This window comes from Schistocerca nitens, chromosome 1 (assembly GCF_023898315.1).
Source record: "Schistocerca nitens isolate TAMUIC-IGC-003100 chromosome 1, iqSchNite1.1, whole genome shotgun sequence".
NCBI classification, from domain to species: domain Eukaryota; kingdom Metazoa; phylum Arthropoda; class Insecta; order Orthoptera; family Acrididae; genus Schistocerca; species Schistocerca nitens.
Window position 1 is genome coordinate 805,766,413 of NC_064614.1, and position 16,858 is coordinate 805,783,270.

At 41.4% G+C, this 16,858-nt stretch overlaps 1 protein-coding gene across 1 annotated transcript in view; it reads left to right on the forward strand.

The window, feature by feature from the left end:
• Positions 1-943: 943 nt before the first annotated feature.
• Positions 944-16,858, forward strand: part of LOC126204580 (uncharacterized) — a 46,698-nt gene continuing 30,783 nt past the window's right edge. The window contains exons 1-2 of the mRNA XM_049938866.1: positions 944-975; positions 1,014-1,035. Of these exons, the coding sequence (XP_049794823.1) occupies positions 944-975; positions 1,014-1,035 (54 nt within the window). The remainder of the gene's footprint in view (positions 976-1,013; positions 1,036-16,858) is intronic.

A 16,858-nucleotide genomic window follows, 5' to 3' on the forward strand; every position in this document is an offset into this window, starting at 1 on the left:
CCGTTGTGGTTGCACCTACGGTACGGCTATCTGTATCGTTGAGGCACGCAAGCCTCCCCACCAACGGCAATATCCATGGTTCATGGGGGGGGGGGGGGGGGGGAGACTAGCAGTAGTGATCGACAAAATTACCTTCCGATATCCTTGACATCCACTTGTTGTACAATTTTAGAACATGCTCTGAGCTCAAACATGCTGAGATATCTCGAAAAGAATGACCTCCTCCATGCTTTAAAATATCGATCGTGTGAAACCGAACTCGCACCTTTCTCGCATAACATCCAGAAAGTCGTAGCTCAAGTCAGTCAGATAGATACAGTGTCTCTTGATTTCAAAAATGTTAAAATGTGAGTGAAATCTTATGGGACTTAACTGATAAGGTCATCAGTCCCTAAGCTTACGCACTACTTAACCTAAATTGTCCTAAGGACAAACACACACGCACCCATGCCCGAGGGAGGACCCGAACCTCCGCCGGGACCAGCCGCACAGTCCATGACTGCAGCGCCTGAGGCCGCTCGGCTAATCCCGCGCTTCCCCACTTTTCAAATGATAGAGGATCCAATGAGGCTTTCAAGCTACAGTGTGTGTGAAGGATGTACTTGAGGCTAGAGATGGGTCTGTGATCTTTTGTGGGGGACGCCGGGGGTTGGGGGGGTGTAAAGGGGGAGGAGTAGTGTGACTAATTTTTGGTGGCCCGGTGTGTTTGACTGGACCTGTGTGTCTTGTGTAAATTTCGCTTGTCGCGGCTGGTGTGTTTCGTCACTGGGCTACTCGACGGTGGCGTACTTTGCAGAGGGAGCAGTACCGGCGGCAAGCGCAGCGGGAGTGGGTGACGGAGTGGCTGGAGGGGTACGTGGCGGCGCAAGCGCTGCTGGAGGCGGCGCAGCGCGCGCAGCGCGAGGAGGAGGAGAGGCGGGAAATAGAGGCCGCCCAGGAGGAGATGGCGATGCCACGCCGTGTCGACCGCGCCAAGTGGCTCGACATGGAGTACCAGCGCCTCCTCAAGGTAGGGTGCACGTGCGCAGCAGACTGGTAAGTGGTACTGCTGAGGATAGTAGGATCTACATCTACATCTATACCCCGCAAGCCACCCAACGGTGTGTGGCGGAGGGCACTTTACATGCCACTGTCATTACCTCCCTTTCCTGTTCCAGTCGCGTATGGTTCGCGGGGAGAACGACTGCCGGAAAGCCTCCGTGCGCCCTCGAATCTCTCTAATTTTACATTCGTGATGTCGTCGGGAGGTATAAGTAGGGGGAAGCAATATATTCGATACCTCATCCAGAAACGCACCCTCTCGAAACCTGGACAGCAAGCTACACCGCGATGCAGAGCGCCTCTCTCGCAGAGTCTGCCACTTGAGTTTGCTAAACATCTCCGTAACGCTATCACGCTTACCAACTAACCCTGTGACGAAACGCGTCGCTCTTCTTTGGCTCTTCTCTATCTCCTCCGTCAACCCGATCTGGTACGGATCCCACACTGATGGGCAATACTCAAGTGTAGGTCGAACGAGTGTTTTGTAAGCCACCTCCTTTGTTGATGGACTATATTTTCTAAGGACTCTCCCAATGAATCTCAACCTGGTACCCTCCTTACCAACAATTAATTTTATATGATCATTCCACTTCAAATCGTTCCGTACGCATACTCCCAGATATTTTACAGAAGTAACTGCTACCAGTGTTTGTTCCGCTATCATATAATCATACAATAAAGGATCCTTCTTTTTATGTATTCGCAATACATTACATTTGCCTATGTTAAGGGTCAGTTGCCACTCCCTGCACCAAGTGCCTATCCGCTGCAGATCTTCCTGCATTTCGCTACAATTTTCTAATGCTGCAACTTCTCTGTATACTACAGCATCATCCGCGATAAGCCGCATGGAACTTCCGACACTATCTACTAGGTCATTTACATATATTGTGAAAAGCAATAGTCCCATAACATTCCCCTGTGGCACGCCAGAGGTTACTTTGTCTGTAGACGTCTCTCCATTGAGAACAACATGCTGTGTTCTGTTTGCTAAAAACTCTTCAATCCAGCCACACAGCTGGTCTGATATTCCGTAGGCTCTTACTTAGTTTATCAGGAGACAGTGCGGAACTGTATCGAACGCCTTCCGGAAGTCAAGGTAAATAGCATCTACCTGGGAGCCTGTATCTAATATTTTCTGGGTCTCATGAACAAATAAAGCGAGTTGGGTCTCACACGATGGCTGTTTCCGGAATCCATGTTGATTCCTACAGAGTAGATTCTGGGTTTCCAGACGTAGGATGACGTAGGAAATCGTACATCTTGTGCATAGTTGCTTCTCTGCAACTATCGAATCTGAGCGCGCCTTTGTCCTGCCTTGTTATTACGTTCAACAATGTTCGAACGCTACCGGTCACGCGACAGTATACAAGTAAAGGATAAATCAACCGAATGATTACATCCTAATTATCGATTAGTCGATTATTATCTTGCTTCTTTATTTTTAGACCAGTGCATAAAAATCGGAAGCGCATCTGGCATTCGGGTGAAATCTGGCAGTGGTCACTGACGTCCCTCGTTCATGTTGTGTGATATTTGTCTTCACCGACAAATTTACGAAAGCGTTGGTAAGGATTCGATTGCTGCAAAATATTTGTGTCAAGCAAGACTATAAATACACTCCTGGAAATGGAAAAAAGAACACATTGACACCGGTGTGTCAGACCCACCATACTTGCTCCGGACACTGCGAGAGGGCTGTACAAGCAATGATCACACGCACGGCACAGCGGACACACCAGGAACCGCGGTGTTGGCCGTCGAATGGCGCTAGCTGCGCAGCATTTGTGCACCGCCGCCGTCAGTGTCAGCCAGTTTGCCGTGGCATACGGAGCTCCATTGCAGTCTTTAACACTGGTAGCATGCCGCGACAGCGTGGACGTGAACCGTATGTGCAGCTGACGGACTTTGAGCGAGGGCGTATAGTGGGCATGCGGGAGGCCGGGTGGACGTACCGCCGAATTGCTCAACACGTGGGGCGTGAGGTCTCCACAGTACATCGATGTTGTCGCCAGTGGTCGGCGGAAGGTGCACGTGCCCGTCGACCTGGGACCGGACCGCAGCGACGCACGGATGCACGCCAAGACCGTAGGATCCTACGCAGTGCCGTAGGGGACCGCACCGCCACTTCCCAGCAAATTAGGGACACTGTTGCTCCTGGGGTATCGGCGAGGACCATTCGCAACCGTCTCCATGAAGCTGGGCTACGGTCCCGCACACCGTTAGGCCGTCTTCCGCTCACGCCCCAACATCGTGCAGCCCGCCTCCAGTGGTGTCGCGACAGGCGTGAATGGAGGGACGAATGGAGACGTGTCGTCTTCAGCGATGAGAGTCGCTTCTGCCTTGGTGCCAATGATGGTCGTATGCGTGTTTGGCGCCGTGCAGGTGAGCGCCACAATCAGGACTGCATACGACCGAGGCACGCAGGGCCAACACCCGGCATCATGGTGTGGGGAGCGATCTCCTACACTGGCCGTACACCACTGGTGATCGTCGAGGGGACACTGAATAGTGCACAGTACATCCAAACCGTCATCGAACCCATCGTTCTACCATTCCTAGACCGGCAAGGGAACTTGCTGTTCCAACAGGACAATGCACGTCCGCATGTATCCCGTGCCATCCAACGTGCTCTAGAAGGTGTAAGTCAACTACCCTGGCCAGCAAGATCTCCGGATCTGTCCCCCATTGAGCATGTTTGGGACTGGATGAAGCGTCGTCTCACGCGGTCTACACGTCCAGCACGAACGCTGGTCCAACTGAGGCGCCAGGTGGAAATGGCATGGCAAGCCGTTCCACAGGACTACATCCAGCATCTCTACGATCGTCTCCATGGGAGAATAGCAGCCTGCATTGCTGCGAAAGGTGGATATACACTGTACTAGTGCCGACATTGTGCATGCTCTGTTGCCTGTGTCTATGTGCCTGTGGTTCTGTCAGTGTGATCATGTGATGTATCTGACCCTTGGAATGTGTCAATAAAGTTTCCCCTTCCTGGGACAATGAATTCACGGTGTTCTTATTTCAATTTCCAGGAGTGTATTTAAGTAGTGCTCTTAGGTTTCTACCAAGCACATCCTCGAAAATCGCGACATACAGTATTCCGAATAAACAGCAAACCACTGGTGACAGGCGAGACTATAAAAATCATTGTCTGTCGTTTTACTCGCAGTAATTTAAACTGTACTCTCAGAGTACTACCCAACCACATTATCGGAAGTCGCGAAATATTGGAAAATAAACAGCCAAATATTTGTGACATTCAAGAAAACATGTATCACTGCTCGGTTCACTCGCAACAGTTTAAGCTGTAGCTATTTAATAGATTCCTGCCTAATCGTACTCTTGGAAATCGCGTTATATTCGGAAAAAACGGACAAACATTTGTGATAAGAAGGAATATAAATGTCATTGATGGTTGTATCTACTAGCAGCAATTTCATCTTCCATTTTTTAATTAGACTGAAGTTCAAAAATGTACAAATGTGTGTGAAATCTTCTGGGACTTAACTGCTAAGGTCATCAGTCCCTAAGCTTACACACTACTTAACCTAAATTATCCTAAGGACAATCACTCACACCCATGCCCGAGTGAGTACTGGAACCTCCGCCGGGACCAGCCGCACACTACATGACTACAGCGCCCTAAGACCGCTCGGCTAATCCCGCGCGGCTAATTAGACTGAAGTCACAAAATGAGAGGAACTATTACCGAGAGGGCACACTCTTATATCCATAACATCGAATATTGTAGATTATATTTCTGTTACACTAATAAGAAGCTCCCAGGATATGTTACAAACACAAATGAAAAAAATATTGGCATGTGTCTAAACGCGAACCTACTTCCATCGACTCTACGTCTCTAACCACATACATGACCACCACATATGCATAAATGTTAATGCCTTAAAACTGTTGATAGTAAATTTTCTTAGACAATTTGTCATTTATTGACATTTAACTATAACAAATCTCACCCAGAGTGATAAATCTTCATTGCACCTTTGTCTTAAAATGGCTTAATGCCGGAACATGCAAGTTATAGTACAGAAATGACAGAAATATGATGAACCTAATATGGCGTATCGAGAGTAGCGAGCAAAGGACTTCACATAACTGCTTTCAACTTCAGCCAAATGCAAGACACACTTCCGAATTTTAGTCACTCATATTTCTAGGCTTTTATACTAAAAATATTTGTTCTACAAAGATCAAGGTGACGCAATCACACTAATATTTCTCTTTTTGTAACTAATAAAAGATGCCAGATCACTTGCCTGCGAAAGGCAAAGGTCCAGAGTTCGAGCCTCATCCAGCACACAGTTTCAATCTGCCAAGAAGTTTCATATCAGCGCACGCAGCGCTGCAGAGTGAAAATTTCGTCCTGAAATGTTGCTAATTTTGGTGAAACTACCATTTCTTATTTTCTGCAAAAATACACATGTATTTAACAGTTATTAGTAAAGCTAATTGATATCGTTGTCTTTAATACAAATACTGCAGTGAATACGCTTACGAGCCCAAAAAATTTTCGGAAATTGAACTGAAGAACAGTAAGCTGTTACTGGGTCTCTCACATTAGGAAACAGTCCTCAGAAGAAATGGAGGATTCTACCATTTCCAGATATTTAAGAGCCATGCTGCACAAAACAGGATACAATGTTTCGTTGTTATTTATTTCTAAACTGACGCACACAACACAAAACTTTGCCTCACTACTTAAGCGGCACTATTGTTAGATCGCTAATATTGTCAGCAATCGTGATTCGTAAACAGAACGTAGCCAACAAGAAATGTTCTGCCTTGGGCCGACATTGCACTATGAGCACTAGCAGACAGTCGGGTTCCTTTCCATTTTCTTCTTCTTTGTCTTCAGTGTTCGTTCCATCTGGGGGCAGGGTCAGCTGAGTAGATTCGCTGTCTCCATTTTGTTCTATTGTGGACCATGTCTGGATGAAGATTTACAGCCTTCAGGTGGTTGTGCAGAGTGTCTTTGTCGTCCATTGGATATCTTTTGCTGGTGGTTACAATACCTCCTCTTTGACAGCTGCCACTCATTCCGTACTGAGAAGTCCCTTTCATACAGACTAGCCACTCATGGCTGCCACATCCGTAGTGATGAGCAGTGCCTCTCCAAATATACGAAGGATCTCACTGAGGCCTTCACAGACCAAAATTATCCATGTAACCTTGTGCAGAAACAGAGTTCCCATGCCTCGTCTCTCCAGTCACCTACCATCTCCCACACACCCACCGCCTGGGCACAAGGGAACACTCCTCATGAATCAGTACTACACAGAACTGGAGCAACTGAATCACATTCTCCACCAAAATTTCAATTACCTCTTGTCATTCCATGAAATGAGAAATATCCTACCCACTATCCTTCCCACCCTCCCCCAGTGATATTCTGCTGCCCCTAAAAAACATACACAGTATCCTTGTTCATCCCTCCTCCACCCTTTCTCCCAACCCCTTGCCTCATGGTTCATATCTCTGCTATATCCCTAGATGCAAGGTCTATCCCATATATCCTCCCGACACTACTTAGTCCAGCGTGTGAAAGTAGTCAAGTGATTTACAAACTGAGCTGCAACCATGGTGCTGCTTTCTATGTGGCCATGACAATGAACAAGCCATCTATCCATGTGAATGGCCTGCGACAAACTGTGACCAAGAGACAACTGCACTACCCAGCTGCTGGACACACTGCCCAACACAATGTGCCTCACAAGCCTGCGCCATCTGAATCCTTCTGTACTGCACAGGTGGGAACTGTACCTTCCATATAGCCTACATTCCTGTTACCCCCATGGCCTCAACCTTTGCTAGTCCCCATCCTTCACTTACCTATCCCTTTCCCTACTGCCGCCACTCCAGCCCTGCACAGCCTTCTTATTTAACAAATGTGCTCACTAATCGTTTTTCCCCTCCTTTATTTCTCTCCTTTTCCATCCCCCCCTCTCCCCCTCAAACCTCCCAACTGCAACCCGCAACCCAACTCTGTGCCCACCACATCTATGCACAAGCTCACAAGTAGCACTACACCTTCCCTCACCCCTACCTGGCTATCATTCCGCCTCCTTGGTCCCACCTCCTCCTTATTGCCATCATCCACATATTGCTTTCCCATCAGGTGCAGTTGCTATACGTAGTCTGGCCTCAGTAGCCAGAGACAATTGTCACATGGGTGTGTTTATGTGTGTGTGTGTGTGTGTGTGTGTGTGTGTGTGTGTGTGTGTGTGTGTGTGTTTTTCTACTTTAAATGAAGGCCTTGTGGCCAAAAGCCCAAATGTATAGCAGTCTTTTTGTTGTGCATGTCTGCTACTCAGGTTCTATTTGATTATTTGATGTTGAATAAATATTATTATTATTATTATTATTATTATATTAGACAACAAAAGTCATGGATTAAGGCAATCAGACAGATGCAGGATTTCTTGACTTTGAAAAACTGAAATCAGTACACACCAGTCATTAATAATGAAATTACTATCATATGGGGTATCAGATGAAATTTGTGTATCAGATGAAATTTGTGACTGAATTGAGGATTTTTTGATAGTGTGAACACAGCATGTTGTCTTGAATGGAAAGTCAGTGACAGATGTAGAAGGAACTTTAGACATGCCCTGGATAACTGTGTTGGGCCCCTTGCTGCTGATGTTATGTATTAATGAGCTGACAGACAATATTAATAGTATCCTCAGAACTTTTGCTCGTGGTGTATTTATCTGTAGTGAAACACTGTTTCAAAATTAAGTGCACAGATATTCAATCTGACTTTGACAAGATTTCCTAATGGTGCAATATCGGAAGATAATCACAGAAATGCTGATTAACATGAAATAGAACTCTTTTAACAGATGCTTGAAGACAAACTTCAGCTATACCCAGAAAGCATACTTACATCATCTCAAGAACCAGTATTGAGATATCTAGGAATATTCTACAGTGATGCTCTTAGTGAGCATAAAGACAATTAGACTTATTACAGTTTGTACAGAGGCATTTAAGCAGTCATTCTTCCCGCACTCCATACGTGAGTGGAACGGGAAGAAACCTAATATTTGGTACAGTACCCTTCATATTGGTTTACACAGTATGTATGTACACACAGATGTATATTTACAAAGCTGTGTTGGGCCCCTTGCTGCTGATGTTATGTATTAATGAGCTGACAGACAATATTAATAGTATCCTCAGAACTTTGGCTCGTGGTGTATTTATCTGTAGTGAAACACTGTTTCAAAATTAAGTGCACAGTGAGCATAAAGACAATTAGACTTATTACAGTTTGTACAGAGGCATTTAAGCAGTCATTCTTCCCGCACTCCATACGTGAGTGGAACGGGAAGAAACCTAATATTTGGTACAGTACCCTTCATATTGGTTTACACAGTATGTATGTACACACAGATGTATATTTACAAAGCTGAAACACAAGGGAATTCTCTTGAAATGTAGAAAGACCTTTAGAAGATTGATAGACTGGCAATTGACCCTCAACTCAAAGAAATGTTATATTTACATCATGCCTAGAGAGGAAGGAAATCCACATTGCTGTTTGATAACACCACTGGCAAGCAACCACTGAAAACATTTACAACTATAAAATATGTAGGAGTATCTATATGGAGCTATCTAAGGTAGAAGGACTCATTAAACAAGTTGTAGTAAAGGTAGTTACAAGACTGAGATTGTATGGAAGGATCTGAAATAAATGTAATTCATTCATCAAGCAATTACCTTACAAAACACCCTTCTGTCCATTCTTGAGTTATTTTCATTAGCCTGGACCTGTACTGTGTAGGATTCATAGAGGAGATAGAAAAGGCTTGAATAAGAACTGTACATTTCATCATGTGTTCTTACTGAAGTGTTCATCCAACTCCAGTGGTAGAAAGCAATTATGTATCACGGGGAAGCTTTTGTTAAAGAGCATACATTCCGAGAAGAGTCAAGCGACTTACTTCTCCCATGAGGATTACCAATGTGAAGTGTAATCATAAAGTGCTCATTATTAACTTGAAAAGTTATGTACCAGGAATTGTATTTTTTATCCAGAATGAAATTTTCACTCTGCTGCAGAATGTGTGCTGATATGAAACTTCCTGGCAGATTAAAATTATGTGCTGGACCTGTACTCAAACTTGGGGCTTTTGCCTTTAGAGGGCAAGTGCTCTACCAACTGAGCTACACAAGGATGACTCACAACCTGCCCTCACAGCTTTACTTCCACCAGTAGTCTGTAAGGTACGTTATGAGGTACTGGCAGAAGTAAAACTGTGAGAATGGGCCATGAGTCGTGCTTCGTGAATAGCTCAGTCGGTAGAGGCGAAGGTCCTGAGTTCAAGTATCGGTCTGGCATACAGTTTTAATCTGCCAAGAAATTTCAGTTTTTTCTTTTTGTACATTGAAATCCTCATGCCACGGTATTGTAGCACACTGCTAGAGGAGCCAAAACAAAATGACACAGTCCATTGATAAAGTAGAAAGTGCATTGTGCACTAAATCATTTTCTGTGTTCAAAGGGGAACAATATTACAACAATCTATGATTAGTTGGTGGAATTGTATGGAAACAATGAACAGTCATATGACTCAATGTTTAAGCCAAGCAGAAGCCTGAATGACAAGGAACAAAGTGGCACACAGTCTCTCTGTGAGGAACCAGGAATCACAAGAAAAGTGGAGACCCCACTTCTCCAACACTGTACTGCAATTGAGGTAATACTGGAAAAAGTGAAAATCACTTTTGTATCATCTTGCATGATGTTTCAAAAGTGACAAAGGTCATTGTCCAGTGGGTTCTGGGACTATTCACACCCATTCAAAAATCCTACTGAATTGAGGCAGCAATAGAAATGTTGCAGCTGTATTAAGCCAATCCAGATGACTTCTTTGTGTGGATTCTCCACATAAACACATCCAAAAAAGTTGAACTGCTGATAAAGTAATCCCCCACCCCTCCCCTACTTCTACTTTTCCCTCCATGATTCTCTATAGTAGACAATGCCTACATAATATGTCCCATCCAAGAGGTTTTCCTCTTCTGTATCATTCCCATCCTTGTGATGTTCCTCTCCTCTCCTACCCTGCTCAGGACCACCTCAGTTCTCATACAGTCACTCCATTTCATTTTCTCCATTCTTCTCCATAATCATATTTCAAAACTTTCTAAATGTTTTTGCTCCTTCTGTCTAACTGTCCACATTTTTTAACAATAAAACACCACAGTTCACACAAAACATTTGTTGAGGCTCTCCATTAATGTAATAAGGAGGCTTCTAACTGTCAGCAAACCTTTTGCTCTCCCAAAATCTCTCTTTCCCATGGAGATTCAGCATATCATTTTGTCTGTATGACTTCTGCTGGAAGCTATCAAGCTTCCCAAATAATGGAATGATGAACCTGTTCTAATACTATTCCATCTAGTGATGTATAAATTGTGTCATCATCTTTTCTTATTCTCATTACTTTGCTCTTGCCAATGTTCAGCTTCATTCCAAACACTTTACCCACATTTTGCACTATGAATTAATTTCAGTTAATGACTATACATACTACATTTTAGCTATTAAATTTATGATTCTGATTACACGTGTACCCTAGCTGTAGTGCCCTATGCTAGCCTCAGTTATTTGTATAAATACTAGACACATCTTGGCCATCACCATCACTTACTACGTACCTGGCTGTATAGATTTTGACGTTGATGCCTACATCATAATATTTTATGGTATGTATCACTGGTACGCATGGCTATTAACCATGTAAATATTTATTTTTCTTGGATGGTTACATCATTGTTTTTCTATTTTTAACTGATCTGAAGATGGAAGTAGCCAAAAAATAATAGTGAAACATAAAATTTGTGTGATCAATAAGGACCTTTAAAAGTAATTTGATTATAGCATTATAAGAAAACTGGGGGGGGGGGGGCAACATATAGCTCTGATTCAATTTTAATTGCTTTTGTAAAAGACTGGATTGATTAATAATGCTGTTAACTTTCATTTACTTTGTTGTTGTTGTTGTTGTGGTTTTCAGTCCAAAGACCAGTTTTATGCAGCTCTCCATGCTACTCTATCCTGTGCAAGCCTCTTCATCTCTGAGTAACTACTGCAACCTACATACCTCTGAATCTGCCAACTGTCTTCATCCCTAGGTCACCCTCCACAATTTTTACCCCCAACACTTCCTCCAGTACTAAACTAGTGATCCCTTGATGCCTCACAATGTGTCCTATCAACTGATTCCTTCTTTTAGTCAGCTTGTACCACAAATTTCACTTCTCCCCAACTCTCTTCAGTACCTCCTCATTAGTAATGTCTTCAACTCTTCTAATCTTCAGTATTCTTCTGTAGCACTACATTTCAAAAGCTTCTACTCTCTTCTTGTCTGAACCGTTTATCGTCCATGTTTCACAGCCATACATGGCTACACTTCATACAAATACTTTCAGAAAGGGCTTCCGGACACTTAAATGTGTATTTCTTCTTCAGAAACTTTTTTCTTGCCATTGCCAGTCTACATTTTATATCCTCCATACTTTGACCATGACCTGTTATTTTGTTTCTCAAATAGCAAAACTCATGTACAACTTCAAGTGTCCCATTTTCTGATCTAATTCCCTTAGCATCACCTCATTTAATTTGAATACATTCCATTGTCCTTATTTTGCTTTTGTTGATGTTCATCTTATATCTTCCTTTCAAGACACTGTCCATTCTGTTCAGTTGTTCTTCAAGGCCTTTTGCTGTCTCTGAGAGAATTACAGTGTCATTGGCATACCTCAAATTTTGGATTTGTTTTCCCTGAAATTTAATTCCTACTCTAAATCTTTCTTTGGCTTTCTTTACTTGCTTGTTCAGTGTACAGATTGAATAACAACAGGGATGGGCTACAACCCCATCCTACTCCCTTTTCAACCACTGTTTCCCTTTCATGACCCTTGTCTCTCATAACTGCCATCTGGTTTCTGCACAAATTGTAGATAGTCTTTCAGTCCCTGTATTTTACCTCTCTTATCTTTAGAATTTGAAAGACAGTGGTCCAATCAACATTGTCAAAAGTTTTCTCTAAATCTACAAATGCTATAAATGTAGGTTTGCCTTTCCTCAACCTATCTTCTATGAGAAGTCATTGGTTCAGTATTGCCTCATGTGTTCCTACATTTCTATGGAATCCAAACTGATCTTCCTTGAGAATGGCTTCTACCAATTTTTTTCAATTCTTCTGTAAAGAATTCATGTTCATATTTTGCAGCATTGACTTATTAAACTGATAGTTCGGTAATTTTCACACCTGTCAACACCTGCTTTCTTTGAAATTGGGATTATTACATTCTTGTTGAAGTCTGATGGTATTTGGAATGTTGTCTGCTCCCAGGGTCTTGTTTCATCTTAAGTCTTTCAGTACTTTGTCAAAATTCTACTTTTTTGCAGTTTCTTCAGTTTTAATCTGCAGTTCGTAACCAATACATTGTGATCAAAGTCCACATCTGCCCCTGCAAATGTCTTACAATTTAAAATCTAGTTACTAAATCTCTGTCTTACCATTGTATAAGCAATCTGAAACCTTCTAGTGTCTCCAGGTCTCTTCCATGTGTATAACCTTCTCTCATGATTCTGAATACAAGTATTAGCTATGATTAAATTATGCTCTTTGCAAGATTCTACCAGGTAGCTTCCTCTTTCATTCCTTTCCCTTATTCCATATTCATCTACTATTTTTCCTTCTCTTCCTTTACTACTACCAAAATCCAGTTCCCGATGACTATTAAATTTTCAGCTCCCTTAACTATCTGAATAATTTCTTTTATCTCATCATGCATTTCCTCAATCTTCTCCTCATGTGCAGAGCTAGTAGGCATATAAACTTGTACTGCTGTGGCAGGTGTGGGCTTTGTATCTATCTTAGCTACAATAATACATTCACTATGCTGTTCATAGTAACTTATCTGCATTCCTATTTTTTACTCATTATTAAACCTGCTCCTGCATTACCCCTATTTGACTGTGTATTTATAACCCTGTATTCACCTGACCAGAAGTCCTGTTCCTCCTTCCACCAAACTTCACTGATTCCCACTATATGTAACTTTAACCTATCCATTTCCCTTTTTAAGTTTTCTAACCTACCAGTCTGATTAAGGGATCTGACATTCCAAGTTCCAGTCTGTAGATTGACAGTTTTGTTTCTCCTGGTAACGATGTCCTCCTGATTAGTCCACGCCCGGATATCCAAATGGGGGACTATTTTACCTCCAGAATGTTTTACCCAAGAGGCTGCTATCATCATATAACAATACAGTAGAGCTGCATGCCCCTGGGAAAAATAACGACTGTAGTTTCCCCTTGCTTTCAGCCGTTTGCAGTACCAGCACAGCAAGGCCATTTTGGTTGATGTTACAAGGCCAGATCAGTCAATCATCCAGATTGTTGCCCCTGTAACTATTGAGAAGGCTGTTGCTCCTCTTCAGGAACCACATATTTGTCTGGCCTCTCACCAGAAACCCCTCCATTATGCTTCCACCTACGGTACAGCTATCTGTATCACTGAGGCAGGCAAGTCTGGTGTAAATTATTTTAAAACTGAAAAATATAGCTGCAGCCCACTGTTAGCTTGGAATCAATTAATTTGGTAATTTGAATGACTGTGAAAAGAAATCGAGTTTCCTTTTGGAAGAATTGTACTCAGAAATGTTATTGGACTTTGTGCTAATAAATTACTCCAGGTTCTAATGAATGTGAGAATCAAATAGTAATTACATACAAAATGACATTTAAAAATATTGTGGACCAAACAAAATGCTTCCATATTTAAATATTTAACTTTCACTGCAAATAATTAAATTTTATTCTGACATGAAAAGCTTTTTAAATGACACGGTCATAATGCAAGAAATACTTTTTAATATGTATTTGACCTACACAGAAAAATAAGACTCACATAAAATGATACAACTTGGTAACAACAGGCACTGATCAAGCAACACAAAATAAGTGGTTCTTTTTGCATTGACATGTCATATATGTAATTAATTAACACTAATATCTTTGTTTTTTACAAGTGATAATGTTAATGATTATAAAGTTCACATATCACTGGATTTCACAGATGACAAATCACCAGTAAATTACGTATTATTTCAATTATTTACACTTAACACCATCATTATACAGAAAATTATCTGGGTAAAGTGGGGAAAATTCTTGAATACGGATGTGAAGCCACAGGCTCTTTCCTGATTTTTGCTAGCACAATCATATCATCAGCATACTTGATGGCTTTTATTCTTTCTCCTCCCACTACAAATCCTTTTGATTTTTCCAAGCTTTATTAATTAGCTTTTCTGCGTGTATATTGAAAAATGCTTTTAACATACAGTAACTCTCAAACTACCACATTCGGTCCCATATGGAGTTGCTTTATCAACATCCTATCCATTGAACCTATACCAATATCTTTCAAAATCTTCATCAGCATACAACAATCAGTTCTGTCAAATGCTTTTTCCCTGTTGACAAAACAACTGTACGTTTCTTTTTTCGTATCCAAATATCTTTCTTCCATCATCCTCAGACACCCAGCTGCATATCTTGCCCATCTTTCTTTTCTAAATGCAAACTGATCTTCTTCTGTATTCTCCTCTATTTTCCTTTCTATTCTTCTCAGCACTATTCTGGCCACGGCCTTAGTAACTTGGCTTATAAAACAAGTTGTAACACAATCTTTACAATGATTGGCATTGCATTTCTTTGGTAAGGAAAGCATTATGATCCTAGGGAGACCTTCAAGCCAGATACCTATGTCATATATTCTGTTGATCAGATTTGTAACTATTTATAGTATCATTCCCTAAGGCCTTCAGTGCCTTGAATGGCATTTGATCACAACCCACCACTTTCCTTTCCTTAAGATCCTGGGTCACTTTCTCCACCTCCCATTTTTCTATTATTAGTCCCCAGTGATTTTTGTCACATTTTTGGTCATGTTCTAAGACTAATCCTTCATGATCAACAGTAGAATCACATAGATCTTCAATGTACTCTTTCCATACATCTTAATTTTCATTCATTGTTGCTTTTCCCTGTTTGTGTAGCATTTCTTGCATGCTAATTTTTCATGGTTCTTTCATTGTTCTACACTTTCCTCACTTTGTTTTTTCATCCTGTCTTCTCCTACTTTCTCAGTAGCCCCCCCCCCCCCCCCAATTCATTATTCAGTTATCTATATTGTCATTTTCTTTCTTGTGAAGAGTCATTTTTCCATTGTCTCCACTTAGCAGTTTTATATAATACATTTTTTATGATTTATTCCTGTTCATTCCTCCAGTTTTCCAACTTCTTACTCCAAAATTTCCAGCATTTCATATGTGATGATAAACTGTTTCTCTGATATATCCAAACTTGGTATCAGACTTCCATGTTTCCTTCCATACTATTTTTAAAGGACTTGCCATCTCCATTTTTTAGTTTAGCCAGATTCGACTTCCTCACAGGTTGTTTCTTTTTAATTTGCACCAGCCTAGTTCTTGTGTCTGTTACAAATAAGTTCTGATCTGGATTGGTATCTACCCCAGGGGTAGTTTTAGACAGTCTGATGATGTTTTTAAATCTTTGATTGGTTAAATTTTAAATTATCTGTGTTTTCCATGTAAATAGTCTTCATTTATGATTCCTGAACCAGATGTTGGCAATCTAAAAGCTAAGACCCTTCAAAATCCCACCAGTTTATCTTATCCTCAATTTTGTCATCCTAGTCCATAATCTCCAACACCATTTCCATCCCTACATCTTGCCATCATGCTGTTCCAATCTGCCATCATCACTTTTCTTATTTAACCTTTTCCATTTTCTTTAAACACATCTTCTCTCTGTTCATATATATCTTGTCCATCTCTTCCTCATCTGATTCCAATGCAGGCAGTCATGTGCACTTGAACAAATAAGGTATCTACAGGGTCACTCAGTATCTTCATTACTATCACCCTGTCAATGACAGGCATTATCTTGATTATATTTGTATTCAGATTCTTATTGTACAATAAGTCAACTTCTCCTTCTTTGTAGTCTCCTCCCTTGCACATCACCGTATACCATAAAAAGGGGTAATACCATTTTGGTTGTTTTTACTGATATTTCCCATGCCATTAAAACTAAACTTATGTTATTTTATATTTAAAGTGAGTGGCTCTTTCTAGTCCATTTGATAATAATACAAAATTGAAGCAGGTGAACATATCACGAGTATGGGAAAGTGCTGGTTGGGGTTACCAATGGTGTGGGGTAATTCTGATCAGGGGTTTATTTTGCTTGACTATTGCGGTTACACTTTTCAATAGCTTACAACGATAAAAATTTTACTGTAGTTACAAAATAATGAAATAGGCCTACACATTTAAATATACGAACAAGAATAATTTTAAAAATTAAGACATAATTCGATACTCATATTTAAACACTTGTTTCATTACAATCAGTCCTATTCCACAATGCTAACATCAGTGTCAGGGAAAGTAAACTTCCCTCATTTGCAAGACATCAGATTCAGCTCTGTGACAGTTTGTTCTTTTGCTATGTCCATTGTGTCTGCAGAATCTGGGAATATGAAAGAGGTTGTGGCTCCAATGTTTCTTTTTCGAGTGAAGTTACTTCATAGAGCCCCAAACATGTCTTTATTATTATCTGGCCAATGAAATGTCAAATTCTTTTCTTCCCTGGTAATGTGACAAGAACAAGAGCACCACTCAACAGCTGCTGTTCCTTTTCTGTTTTGACTAAAGTTGAAGTAGTATCTTTGAGGAA